The sequence below is a fragment of the Drosophila bipectinata genome, chromosome XL, assembly GCF_030179905.1.
Source record: "Drosophila bipectinata strain 14024-0381.07 chromosome XL, DbipHiC1v2, whole genome shotgun sequence".
Taxonomy (NCBI): Eukaryota; Metazoa; Arthropoda; class Insecta; order Diptera; family Drosophilidae; genus Drosophila; species Drosophila bipectinata.
The window spans coordinates 15,668,516-15,682,930 of NC_091734.1; the positions used below are offsets into that span (position 1 = coordinate 15,668,516).

Consider the following 14,415-nt stretch of genomic DNA (forward strand, 5'->3'; position numbering starts at 1 on the left):
TTTTTGGGAAATTACCTTTGCGGTGGACACGATTACTATAAAACTACTAATCCGATCAACACCAAATTTTGACCACTTATTTATTATGACATTAGCTAGTCCGTGAACGAGGTATTTTTTTGAAAACTCCTTTTTTAAAGCACAAAAAACGAAAATCTTATACCTTGAAAAAGTAAATTTTTTGTTAAAAACGTCGCCATTTTTTTTTTAGTCAAAATGTTTTTAAAATCCCTCGTTCACGGACTAGACAATACAATATACTAATTACATTTTTTTGAATTTTGGATTTCGGATGAACCGTTTTCGGAATATCATGTGCACCGCAAGACACCATCGAAAAAAGACGATCCGGGAATTCGGCTATAACATTTTTGTTATGTAATATTTTTGTATGAAAAAATTTACTTAAGTACCCAGAAACATGTACTAAACAACGTCGGTAAAACATTTTTCATAAATATTTTCTATGGTGTCAAAAAAAAATCGACTTTCAGAAAATGGGTTTTTGTCACAAAAACTGGTCAAATTCCCCATAGTGCGTGGGAACGCTGTGTTAGCTATTGGATCGCTGATATCAAGTGCGAATCATATTTCGTCTGAACTTGAGTATGTGCAGAAGGTACTTAGAGCTGCGACAAAGTCGCTGGTTATGTATATTTTCTGTTGGCTTAACAACAAAGTGTTGCAGCCTTATTTATATATATGTATGTATATTATACATTGTATATATATTGTATGTATATATACATTGTATATATGTACGCATGCTACAGGCCGATCCCTATCCCGATAATTTGTTAGGCTTGATCAGTTGACTAAAAGTACAACCCATAGAAAAGATAATCTCTCTAACTTAAGTTATGGCATTTCCGATCAATGAGTTAAAGACACATGGACAGACAGACGGAGGGACGGACAGACGGAATTCCGGACTTTTGACCAGAATTATAGCGCCCTCATCAAGGATATAAAATAATATATGTATATACATATCGGCAATTCCGGCGGATGGTCAACCAGGACCGAAAAAACAACTGTCCATATACCTCGATTCTTTTTTTGTATTTTCATAATGAAAATATCAAAATTTTCATAATCTATTGGATTCATAGCTTTTAAAAAAAATAAAAAAAACCCGAAAAGTCAAAAAATGTAATTTTCACCCTTTTTTACTTTTAAAGACATTTTTATGTTTATTTATTTCTCAAGGAAAACATATGTGTTTGCTCTTTTTGTACTAAATCTTTTAATAATAACACAGTGCGACAGTGATTTTGAACTTTTGAAGAGACCTAGTAGGAATTGTTCATTAGGTCGAGTATAGTATAAAACCGTGTTTGAAATTTTTCTAACACCCTCAAAATCTTGATTTATTTAGAAAAAAAAATGTTTCTTTTTTTGTTTAACAAGCTTATAAATATTTGTAGATGGATAAAAGAAGTGGCAATTGAAGGTAATTTAAAATTAAAAATAAAATTAAAATTTAATTTTTAATATAAAAAAAAAATGGTGAAACATGATTTTTTAAGAAAATATAAATTTATTTATAAAAACAAAGAGGTAAAAAAAAAAAAAAAAATTGTATATGTGAAAAAAATTGTACGTTTGCGACTCGTACGTTCACGACCCGTACTTAATTTAATTTAAAAAAAACTAATGGAGATATTTAATTGGAAATATACTCGATAGAAAGCTACATCCCTCTATTTTAAAAGTAAAGTTATTGCATTAAAATATTTCATTCCAATTCGCAGATTTTTTGATTTTGCTAGAGCAAGCCAAATTGACTTCCATTTCGCGTACGTTCGCGACCTCATGTTTTTTGCCAATATTGTGAAAATGAAAAATCCATAAGAACCATAATTTACACTAAGAAAAAAACTCACCAAATGCTATCGGAAACAAAAAAAAAAGTATCAGAAAATGTTTTTTTCTTTAATTTTTGGGCACTAATTGCGTACGAACGTACGTTCGCGACCCCAGGAAATGCCCATATATTAATAAACTAAACATATATAATAAACTTTTACTTCCTTTTCCTCCTTATTAACTCACCTCCATTTCTGAGTTTACTGCCAAAGAGATGGATGCTAGCACACCTGATTTTCATTAAGGCAAAGAAACTCACGTCTCGCTAGTATTATCAAAATTGCTCATCTCTGTAAGTTCATGTTTGAAGAAAGTCACGCGTACGAACTTACAGATATTGCTCTTAATTAGAATTCTCAAAATTGTTAAATGTAAAATTTGTAAGTAAAAATAATATTTAATGAACAAATTAACACAGAAAGTCAGATTATTCAAAAGATTGTTTTCATTACTCATAACAAATGCAAAATAATGAAAACAAAAATTAAAATAAATCATAAAAGAAGAATAAATGAGGTCCCAACTGCTTTGAAGACGGACAGCAACTGATTCTCGGGGTACAGCACCTGCTTTTATACCAGTGGTCGGCACCCCAATACATTGATATGATTTTAACGCATTAGTATTAGTAACGAATAGCAGAAAGTAGGCTGTGAGCATGACGTTTCACACATTTATATATCAGTGGTGCCGACCACTGATATAATCATATCCCGATAATATCCTCGATAACATTTTATTCTGTCTGTTACTTTCTATTTTTTTTAAGTCCTCATTTGAAGGGAATAATCCAATAATGTTGAATGCAAGGCTGCAAAAATACGATTTTGTTCAAACAGGCCTTTCAAAAGTCTATATATACATACATATCTGTATAATTATATAGATATATATAAATTCAGCATAATAATTTCAAAAGACCTAGAGGAAGGCGGCAATCTACCCATCTCAGCCTTATATTAAGGAGAATGTAGAAAAATGATTTGTTCTAATTTAAAACTTCTAAATCATAAAACAATAAACTATTATATATGTACAATTTTTTGTCATCTCGCTAACACCAAGCACTTTACCGCCGTTTGTCTCGGCTACTTCTGGCTCGACCAAAGACATTACTACCCGATCCAAGTCCACCCTCGGCTGTGACTTGTCATGGAATCTGGTGGTATTTCCTCGAAGCAGCAATGGCGGCCCGACAACCGGTGATTTGGATATGGAAGCCCAAGGGGATTATCTATTTTCCTTCTTTGATACATGTGTTTAAGTGCTGACCTTCATTCTCCTGAAGGCTCCAACCGGGTATCCTTAAGCAGCTTCAAACCTTAAGAAGGATCGGAGCATTAGAACGGAAGTTGTAGCTATTTATAGCGCAATACCTGCATATAAAACTTAAGGGGGGACATCTGAGTAACAGGCCAAAAAAACGGATTTTCTGGAATTTTTTTTGGCCAAATCAAAACAGCTAATCGAAAATTTTTAAATGAGGCTTTATTATATTATATTTAAAGTACACAATAAAATTTTTTTTTAATAAATCGAAAACAAAATGGCGGCCCTGCATCCCTTATTCGTAGGCCCTATTTTTTAAAGGGGGTCCATGGCCGAACACCTGGTCCTTAATGGTCCTTAATTTTTGATCTAGAACAAAAAATCAAGTTTGGTTAGTTTCTGTATCTCAACGGCTATCGACACACATAGGATTTTTTCGATATATTGATTTTTTGCAAAATAGTGAGTGATTGAACAAAATTTTCAATTTTCACGAACAAAAAACGTCACAAAATTGTTGATAAAAAAAAAAGTTAACAATATAAAAAAATTTTGTGTCGATAGACATAGGTATTCTGAGTATACTAGCACAATTTTAGATCGATAGGTTAAGAGTTGTTTGAGTTATGTGTTCGGCCAACTCAAAAAAAGCGGTTTCGAGAAAAACGCGTTTAAAGTTTTAAGTACTGTGAGATATACCTGTGAGGCATCGCCGCAGAATGAAAAATTTAGACACTTAGACACTTTTGCCGGAATCTATCTTTTGATATGTCATTTTAAGACCCTAAAGAATTTGTTAAGCGAAAAAAAAAAATTCGATTTTTTCAAAATTCTACTCAGATGTCCCCCCTTAAACAAACTTGAAACTTTAAACGCGATTATCTCAGAATCTTTTATTTGGGAAATTACCTTTGCGGTGGACACGATTACTAAAAAACTACTTATCCGATCAACACCAAATTTTGACCACTTGAAAACTCCTTTTTTAAAGCATAAAAATCAAAAATCTTATACCTTAAAAAAGTACATTTTTTTTTAAAAACGTCGCCATTTTGTTGTTAATTAAAATTTAAAAAAATCTCTCGTTCACGGACTAGACAATAAAATATACATACTAACTAAATTTTTTTGAATTTTGGATTTCGGATGAACCGTTTTCGGGATATCATGTCCACCGCCAGACACCATCGAAAAAAGACGATCCGGGAATTCGGGTATAACATTTTTATTATGTAATACTTTTTTATGAAAAAATTTAAATAAGTACCCAGAAACATGGACTAAACAACGTCGATAAAACATTTTTCATAAATATTTTCTATGGTGTCAAAGAAAAATCGATAAAATTCCATTTTTTTGTGCGGTACAACTGTATGTAACCCCTTAAAACTTAGTTCCCACCATATTTTGGCACCATATAGTTCGCCAAATTAAAGAGAAAAACACTTTGATTTGTAATCTGCCAAAAAATACATTTATTTGTCTAGTAATAAACAAAATTTATATTGGATTTGTTTTATTGATCTTGGTTTTGTTTTTGTTGTTTGTTTGTTCATCCTGTGAATCGTTTTCATTATTCTGCTCCTGGTTCTTACTTTTATGGGTGTGTTCTTTAATTTATTTTGTTGCTTATTTCGTGAAATGTACTTCTGTTTAGACTCGAAAGGAAATAGTACTTGGAATGGAAATGATAAGAGCAGACAGCTATCAACTGGCATGCCGTTCGTCACCTGCGCGGACATCTGTCCATAGTGACGACACTGCTGAGGGACCAAAGTGATAGGGCTTGGAGTTCGAACCGAATCGGACTTCCCTAAGAGCTACAATAGAATGGATCAACATTGCGGTTTTCCTAATTCGAAACAGGAACCGGAGAAAAACGTTCTTCGGCTAGAAGGGGCGTGGGTGCGTGTTCCGCCTAGTGGGGCCCGACTGTGGTGCCTTCTATAATACAAATCGGTTCTGAAAGGGGGTTCTCTGCTTCCTGTGGTTCCTTCGAGTTGCCTCTAGAAATATATACTTTTGTGTTCGTGTATGTGTGTGTTTGCCTGTGTGCATGTCCTCCAGTACATATAGACTTCTATGTATATGTTATGTATATGTATTGTGTATATATATATATATAAGTCGTACAAATATAATGTTTGTTTTAGTAATTTAGGCTACAATTGGTTGTTGCTTGTTGGTTTTTCACTAATTGAATTATTCGTCCTTCTCAGCTTCCTAGGTATACATACGTATTAATGGATCCTTGTTAGTTTGTTAGTGTGTGTGTGTGTATCTGTATCATATGTATGGCTATGCTCCCTATAAATGTTTCTTATATACGATTTCTATCCTTTTGCACATTCTATTCCAAAGCTTCCATCTATTTTTACTCGTAGCTCTCTAAGCTTGCCACGCCTACACTGGTCTACACTGGCCTACACTGGCCTACACTTGGCCTATACGCCCATTCTCTACGCTCCCCAAAAAACAAAATAGCGTGCGGTTTTGGTTTAAAAAATAATACATGTAATTTATATTTAAATATCTTTATAAAATTATACACAAGTGCATAGGTGTGTGTGTGGGGTTGGGGGTGGTTGGTGGTTGGTGGGGGGGTGTGCATAAATAGGTTTTTTCTTAAATTGGTTTAAGGTTTTTATTTCTCTGCGTGTATTTGGTATAAAACAAACTGTACTCCAACTTAGCAACTAAAAACGCTAGGCTTTAAAACTAAATTAAATTAAGGTTTTACAAAAAAAAAGTTCTTTTTATTTTAAGCATAAGGATGTTTAGTTTTTAGATCTAAATATACGTTTATATTTATAATGTGACTTGTTGTTTGTTGTTTTTCTTTGTTTCTCTTCTAAAGAATTGTTTTTTTTTGTCAGAAAAAGAATAAAAATAAAAAGAAAGCTGAAATTTCAAATTTCACAAAACATAAAAATAAAAAAAAGTACAAAATTGTTAGAAAAGTGTGTGTGTGCTTTCTCTCACTCGCTTACAAAAACTAACAACAACGAAAAAAAAGTGATTATAATATAGCAGCAGCGCCCAGTAGGAAGTCCCGTGTCCAGGGGTTCCAGTTCTGCCTCGGCCTGGGCCTGGGCCTGGGCCTGGGCCTGGGCCTGGGCCTGGGGAGTCAGAAATCTCATTTTCGTAGAATATTCCGGCTGTCTGTGCGCAAAAGTATGGTTTTGCCTGAGCATCAGTAGGTTTAAGGTTTTCTTTAAGGTATCGTTAAGGTCTGGGGGCTTTCAACGAATAAATCTAATCGAGTAAAGGGGGGAATTTCGAATTTTGAGTATGCTTTTCTGCCGTGGGGGGAGATGCGCCCCCTCTGGTCGGTCTGGGCCCGAATAGTCGTGCAGGAATCGGGATATCAAGTCTTTCAAGAGGCTGTGCAAAGTATCGGGCAATACTGAAGAATTGGAAATGGTTGTGGGGTCTATTCGGGCCCTCCCTCCCTCCAGGGACCAAATGCATCTCTCCCGGCCAGGCATGAGCGGGCCAACGGAAATCTCTACACAGAATGTTGACTAACTCGATAATAATGATAATAAATACATACAACTTAATAACAAAGGTGTGTGTGCTGTGTGGGTGTGTGTCTGGGTCTGGGTCTGGATCGGGGTCTGGGTCTGGGTCGGGATCGGGGGTGATCGGAATAAATAAATTATTTAAAAAGTATAATGTATTCAATGCTTTCTCCCAGCAGTTGCGTGCGTATCCTTCCCGCCTCCCTCCTCCTTCCCATCGTCAAAAGCTTCTGCCTACATCTTGGTCGTGTCTCATGTTTCGTGTTGTGTTCTCCTGTTGTCCTGTGTGTTTGTCCTGCCAACGTGCGAAGGGCACCGAACTCCGCCGATTACGAACGAGAGTTGGTTAGGAACAACGACTGCCAGCACAGAGTTCGATGCATCCTTCCAAGGACTTGCGCAAAAAAAGTACTTTCATATCTTTAACAATACTGTAGACTGTAGACTGTAGACTGGAGACTGTAGACTGATGATAAAAAACAAAAAAACATGCAACCTGCTCTCTTTTCTCCGCCAGGACTCTATCCCCGGCTCCTCCCCGTGCCACCGCACCTGCAACGTGAATTTATTCTAGTGTCCCTACGCATCTACGCCTCCAGGACACTCGCGTCCTGCTCCAGGGCCTTTGCGACCGCGCCCAGGGCCTTGCGCTAGCTGTAGTTGCTCACGAGTCCGTTCTTCTGGGGCAGCTTCAGGAGGCGTCGCGTCCGGAACTCGTAGGCCCGGCGACAGAACATCACCAGCTCCGGGTTGGTGTGGTCCGGCACTGTGCGCACCGGGAAGCAGGGGGCGGTGGTGCTGCTGGGCCGCCGGGGCACTATGCTCACATCCTCGACGTCCTCCTCGGCGGCACGCAGGCGGCGACGGTACCTGGAGTGGCTCAAGGGATTAGGAAACTCTCCTTCGCGACTAGGAATTGAACAACCCACCTGCAGTACTCGCTGAAGGTCAGCACATAGCACTTGTCCTCGATGCAGGCCACCGAGTTGTGATCCCGATGCCGGGAGGCGTAGACCTCGTCCGGACAGTCGTTGCGCTGCCTTCCCTGGTCAGTGTGCTCCGGGCGGTAGTACCACAGCAGCGACATCATCATTTCGCCTGAAAGGTCAAGAGATCAGTAGAAAAGACAAGTCTATGGAGAGGACCAGGAAACACCCACCATCCTCGGGATTCTGCCACAAGTGGGCCACCTTGGCCACGTACGGAAGCTCGTTGTCCTCGTTGGCCTTCAGCAGGACACAGTCCCGGGTGCGTATGATGTCGCCCTCGCGGTGCCGCATGGCCGGATAGCAGGTGCGCAGCACCAAGGGGTCATCGCTCTGGAGGGAAAGGGATTAGAGAATCAAGAAAGCCAGGAAACCCAACTGGCCACTCACGTTGAGAAAGACTGCTCCCTGGAAGGGCTTGCCCGCCCACATCCAGCCGTTGTTCCACTTGGGCACCACGTTGGCCTTCGTGGCCGGCGGCTGGGTCTCGTCCAGCTCGTAGCTAACGCCGCCGGCCCGCTGCTTCTGCCGCTTGCGGTTCCCGAACTTGCTGCGCGACCGCGAGCGCTTCGTCGCCGCCGGGTTGTGCCGCGTGGATGGCGGTAGCGGCAGCGGCAGCACCACCGGCTGGCTGGGCATCCGGAACTGGGGCTGCTCCTCGGAATGTTGCTCCCCGCCAGCGGCAGCGCTCTCCTCCGCCACCACCGCGGGCGCTGTGGCTTCGGCCAGCTTCTGGGCCTGCAAGTCCGCCGTTTGGTACTCATTGTTGTTCGTCTCCTGGGCGGGCGACAGCTCCGCCGGCAGCCCCCACCCCGTTCCTGAGTCTGGCACTACTCCCACCGTTTCTGGGCCCTCGGCCTCCTCGGCATTTGGCTTCTTGCTCTTCGACTTGCCCTTGCCCTTGGTCGGTTTGGTGGCCGGCTGCTTGCGCGGCTTCTTCGCCGCCGGGGCTGCCGCCTCCGCCACTGGCTTCTTGGTCTCAGACTTGGAACGCTTCTCGCCGGGCGCCGGCTGGTGGGCGGCCACCAGAGAAGTGGGCGTGACGTAGGCCGCCGCTGCAGCTGCTGCCGCGTTGGCTGCCGCCGAAGCCGCCTGGGTGCGACTGCTGTGGTTCAGCTCCGGGTCGCTGAAGTAGCCCCGACTGTGGGCCGTGTCCAGCAGGTGCAGCGCGGCGATCTCCTGCTTGCGAGGGCGCGCCCTCTTGGGCGAGGCACTGGGCGTGGTCTGCGGCTCCTCCGCGGCCGAGTCCAGCTGCTTGGGGGGCAACGCGACCTCCTCCGAGGGTGCGGCCACCTCAGTGGCGTGCGCCAGCGCCTCGCGCTCCTGCCGGCGTCGCTGCTGCTGCTGCAGGCGCAGTCGCTGCTGCCGCTGGACGAGCAGCTGCTGGCGCCGCTTGGCGTACTTGGCCGGAGCGCGCCCGTGGCGGCGTACAAACTTCCGCCCGGGGCACAGGTAGTTCTTGGGCTCGGCCTGCTTGATGAGGCTCTTGTAGCTTTGGTGCTTGGCGGCCTTCCTGGCGGCGGAGGCCGAGCCGGACGTGGAGGCCATTAGGTTGAGGCGCTGCTTGGCGCCGCCACTGCCAGATCCACTGGCCTCGGGGGGCATCAGCTCCTCCACCTGGTCCATCGGCTCCGCCTCCCGATCCTTCTCCTGCGGCTCCTCCGACTGCTCCTTCTTCTTTTGATTTGGTTCCTGCTCTACCTTGGCCACAGCTCCGCTGCTCTCGTTCTGCTGCTTGGCCGCCGGCGCCGGCGCCTGCTCCAGGTCCGGCTCCTGCTCCGGCTCCGGCTCCGTCTTGATGGTGGGCTTCAGGTCCGGCAATTGACTGATATGTGTGCTGCTGGCCTGGGCGGCCGCCTCGCCGTCGTGCTCGATTTTGATTTTGGTCTCTGCTTTGATTTCCGCTTTAAGTACAAAAGGCACCTCTGGTTCCGGCGCGTCCGTTCCGGTGCCGGTCTCGGTGCCGGTACGGGTTCCGGTTCCGGTCTCCGTCACCGCGGCCGATAGCTTGTGCAGCGCCGGCTGCTGCTGTCCGGCGTATACCATTTCCCGGGCCATGTTCTTCCCGATCCTGGCCTTGCGCGGCACAGCTCCTGCTGCTGCTGCTGTAGTTCCGACCGTAGCCTGCACTCCCGCCGGAGGCGGCGTCGTGCTGCACGTCAAGTCGTAGGCCTCGATGATCGGCTGGCCGCCCGGGCGACAGCCCTTCTCCAGGAGCAGCTCCAGCTCCCCCTCCTGCTCCTGCTCCTCCAGCAACAGCTTCTCGTCGCTGGCGCCGCAGTAGCTCTCCGGCGGGGTGGGCGGCGGCATCACGTGCGCCTCGTACTGCATCTTCGTCACCTGCTCCTTGAGCTCCGTCTTGACCAGCATCTGGCACTGGGTGCCGGTGGTGGCGGTGGTGGCCGAGCTGTTGGTGTTCGTCGCCGCCGTGGCCCTAGTCCTGGTCGTCGTCGTCGTCGTCTTCATCGTCGTGGTCGTGGTCTCGCTTATGTTGCTAGTGTTGCGTGTGTGGCAACCTGTCTCGCTGCTGGATGTGTGGGGGGTGGTGTGGGGGGCATTTTTAACTGGGCCTCTACTGGTAGTCAACGCTGTCGCCGTCGTAGTCGCAGCACTGCTGCCGGCAGCCAAGGTGTCGCTGCGGCTGCAGTTGCTGCTGCTGGTGGCACTCAGCAACATGTTGCTGTTGTGGCTCGTCTGGCTTGTGTTGTTGCTGCTGCTGCTGGTGCTGGTGCTGCTGCTGATGTTGCTACCAATATGAGGCCCAGTATGGACGTTTTTTGGACACGATTGAGGCATTGGGCAAGGACACTGCGGCGGGTACTCTGCAAGGAAAGAGGACAGTTAGATTCAAACGATTCAGGGACCAAGCTCTGTCATCCTGGACTGGAGGGCACTGCTGCCCTGCCCGGGAACCATACTTTTCCTTACCCATGTACGGTGCCTGCAGGCCGCGCGGGTAGCACTGTGCGGCGGCGGCTCCTCCGCCCGGACTGTATCCGGCGTAGTAGCTGGGCGGACCCGGGTAGTGCTCGAGGTGCTGCTGCTGGTGCTGCTGCGGCTGCTGCGGATGCGGATGGGCCGGCACTAGCTGACTGCCGGCCGGGACACCAGCTACTGCGGCTGCTGCGGCGGCGGCGGCTGCGGCTGCTGCTGCGGCGGCTGCTGCCGCTGCTCCGGAACTGCTGCTGCTGCTGCCGGCGGGTGGCGCTTGGGCCGAGGCGGATACCGCTCCGGCGACCGACGGCGGTGGCTGGGGCGGCTGGGACTGCTGCTGCTGCTCGTAGAGCTCTGGCGGCGGCGGAGGCCCGGCGTGCTGGTAGTACGGATAGCGACGATAGGCGCCCGGGGGCGGGGGCGGACCCGGCGGATGGGCGCCCGGGTGGCCGGCGTGCGAGGGGTGGGCGGGCGGACCTGGCGGCGGGCCCGGCTGGTAGACCTTGCTGGAGAAGTACGGCTGGTAGGTGGGCGGCGAGTAGCACATGACATCGCCCGGATACGGCGCGTAGTAGTTTGGCGGATAGGCCGTCGTGTAGTGCATCTGGGCCGCGTGCATCGACCGCGAGTAGGGTACGCCCGGGTGGGCGGCGGCTGCCGCAGCAGCGGCCGCCACGGCGCTGGCCGAGTACGGTTGTGGCTGGGGCGGGTGTGGCGCCTGGCTCTGTGGATTCTGCGACTGGGAGTGGGCGTGGGAGTGGGTGGCTGGGTCGGCAGCTGCAGCGGCTGCTGCTGCTGCTTCGGCTGCTGCCTGCTGTTGCAGCTGCGTGGGCGATCCCGCGGCCGAGGAGGCTACACTGCCGGCCTCCTCCTCCTGGAGCTTCTTCACCTGCGCGGGTGGCGGGGGCGCGGCGATCACGTGCGGCGATATCAGCGGTCCAGCCGGCTGATAGTAGCCTGCAAAGCAAATTATATATTTTATTTAAAAAATATTTTTAACAGAAGTTGCATTAATTTTCTATATTTTAGTTAAAAAGCCATCGATTTTTATTTATTTTTATGGAAATTATTTATGAAATGATTGAGAAAATATTGAAAATGTTAAAGAAACACATAGAAGAGTCGACGCACAGAAGAATCTCTTCAGGTTGAGTTCTAAAATATGCATGGTTGAGGCCCTAAAGTACAATATTTTGTTGGAAAAGGTGGTAGTGTATTTTGGCCAACAATTGCTCTTCAAAGATGATATATTCTTTGATTCCTAATGATGACATATATCCTTTTAAAATGAATTTCAAAAATGAAACATCTCCGAAAATGAATTCAAAAATGAACACTTCAAAAATGAATGCAAAAATGTAACTAAATATTCAGAATGTTTAAATGAACACTTGGAAAATGAACTCATTTGCGGTGAACCTTTTTAAAATGAATGTAGAGATAAACAATTTTAAAAATTAGTATAAACATTTTTAAAATTATTGTAAAATTAATCCTTGAAAACAAACCAATTTGAGCTGGGTCTTTTGAAATTAAATTAAAAAGAAACACTTTTGAAAATGAATTTTGACGTGAACACTCTTGAAATGAATGTCAAATGAACTCATTGGCGATGAACATTTGGAAAATGAATATTAAAATAAACACTTTGAAAATGAATGTAAAAAGAGACAAGTTTGAAAAAGCATGAAACCATTTTTAAAATTAATATTAAACATTTTAAAAATGAATGTGAAATGAATGCTTTGAAAATGAACATATTTGCGGTGAGCAAACAATGGTGAATAAGAATATTAAATGAATGAATTATGAATATTCATTCATTCATTCATCATTGTTTGTGAATTTGTAAAATAAAAGTAAAATTAAAGAATTTTTAAAGTGAATATTCAACAAGCACTTTTTGAAAATGAACCTAAAAATTAACCTAAAAATGAACCTACAAATGAATCTAAAAATGAACACCTGCGTAATGAATTCATTTGCGATTTACAGTTGGAAAATGAATATTTGTAAAATATATGCAGAAATAAACCATTTCGAAAATGTATTTTAAAGTAAGCACTTTTAAAATAAATGAAAAAATATTAAGTCTTAAAAAGAAGTGCTTTAAAATAAATGCAAAAGTGAACACCCTCGAAATGAATATTAAAATGAATGCTGAAATGAACACTCTCGAATGAATTGGCTCAGATAGAACTGCCCAGCTCCGTCTTAGAGAGCTTCTACTGTAGGGGGCAAGTGCAAGGCAGTGCTCAATGCGACATGAAGTGCGGCAACAATGCATAAAGTGAAAGTTGGCCTGGCCGAAAAGTACTGAAAACCAGTCGAACGGCTCCGCAATCTGTTGGCCAAAACAGCAGCTGGTCGTGCAACAATCCTACCACCCGCCCATCCCTCCCCATGCCCGCCGTGCCACCCCAACCCCACCACCTCCTCCTGGAGGTGCAACTCCTTTGACTCTTTACCTCTTCCCAACATGTGGGCCGCGTACAAAATGTCGCGAAAATGATGCGCCGCATGCTGCTGCAGGAACGTGAACGACTCGGCGATGTTGGCGGCCAGAACGGCGGCGGCGGCGGCCTCGTCGCTGGGCCCCGGTCCGGGGGGGGCGCCACCGGGGCCGCCGGGCAGCAGGCCCTCCCCGCCCGCACCCAAGCCAGGCATCATGCCGGCGGGCGACAGTGCGGAGCAGGCGGAGGCGGTCGAGTGGGTGGAGCGGTCCGTCTCGCAGGTACCGCTGCTGCTGGTGCTGCCGACGCTGGAGCAGCGCTGCTGGTGGTGCTGCTGATGTGGCAACTGCTGATGGTGCGGCTGCTGCTGCTGCTGGTGCTGGTGGTGGTGCTGCGGCGTTGAGATGTGAAGCGAGCGGAGCAGATCGCCGGACAGGGGCGGCAGCGTTGCGGTTTTGACGGCGTTGCTCTTTTTTGTGGTCTCTTTTAGGCGCATCTTCGTGATAGGCGTGCGTATGTGTTGGTCGTGTTCCTCTCTCGTATCCAAAATATATACAAATATATATACTTCTGCTTGATCCTCCGTTCGTTAATTTTAATTTCTTTTTTTTTTTTTTTTTTTTTTTTTTTTTGTATATGGTGTGTATATAATATTGGTTGTATATATGTATACTGTATATGTACTTGTATATATGTATATGTAAGTCAACAAGGAAGTTTCATTGTTAAGGCAACTCTTTTCTCGTTTCTTTCAGTTTTTCATTATTTTCAACAGTTTTTCCGCTTTCCTTGGTGTTTTGGCTTTTCTTGCTTTCGGTATTTCTTCAAAAAGTCCTCTGCAATCACAAGACATGGAAACGTGTTTAGAAAACCATTCACGAGCACAAGGTATCGATCGGGTTTTAGCCCCGCGCGGTTGATCAGCGTTTTTGGTGCGTTTTCCGAGCGTTTTTGGTGCGTTTTCCGAGCGGTTTTGATGCGTTTGCGGCGCGATTTGCGAGCGGTTTTTTATGCGTTTGTTTTTTTTTCACTTTTTTTTTAATTTTTAGTTTTTAATTTTATTTATCATCTGATTTTATTAATTTTATTAAGTAGTGTCTTTTGCGAGCGTTTTTGTGGCGATTCGAAAGAATAATATTATTTATTAATATTATTTATTAATATTATTTATTAATATTATTCATTTAATTCTTAGTATTTTTTATTTATTTTTTTGTAACTTTTAACTCAAACTGAGAATCTTCAATTGAGTTGTCAGTTGCCGGAACGTGATTTTTAGTCCATTTTTCACACAACAAGTGCCAGAAACCAACAACAAACAGCTGTTAAGGGCAGACCCCCACTACCACTCTTACTCCCACCACCACCCACTACCTCCCA

General features: G+C 45.1%; 1 protein-coding gene across 8 annotated transcripts in view; it reads right to left on the reverse strand.

The window, feature by feature from the left end:
• Window positions 1-5,629: 5,629 nt before the first annotated feature.
• Window positions 5,630-14,415, reverse strand: part of Hers (Histone gene-specific Epigenetic Repressor in late S phase) — a 55,203-nt gene continuing 46,417 nt past the window's right edge. For 4 of the 8 annotated variants that reach the window (XM_017245259.3, XM_070282195.1, XM_017245258.3 and 1 more), the window contains exons 5-9: window positions 10,577-11,539; window positions 8,039-10,470; window positions 7,822-7,981; window positions 7,592-7,760; window positions 5,630-7,532 (exon numbers count right to left, since the gene is read on the reverse strand). In XM_017245259.3, coding sequence (XP_017100748.3) covers window positions 7,313-7,532; window positions 7,592-7,760; window positions 7,822-7,981; window positions 8,039-10,470; window positions 10,577-11,539 — 3,944 coding nt within the window. In that variant the 3' untranslated portion in view covers window positions 5,630-7,312. Of the gene's footprint in view, window positions 7,533-7,591; window positions 7,761-7,821; window positions 7,982-8,038; window positions 10,471-10,576; window positions 11,540-13,050; window positions 13,872-14,415 lie in introns of those variants that run through there. The other 4 variants (XM_070282205.1, XM_017245260.3, XM_070282201.1 and 1 more) reach the window with 3 other exon arrangements.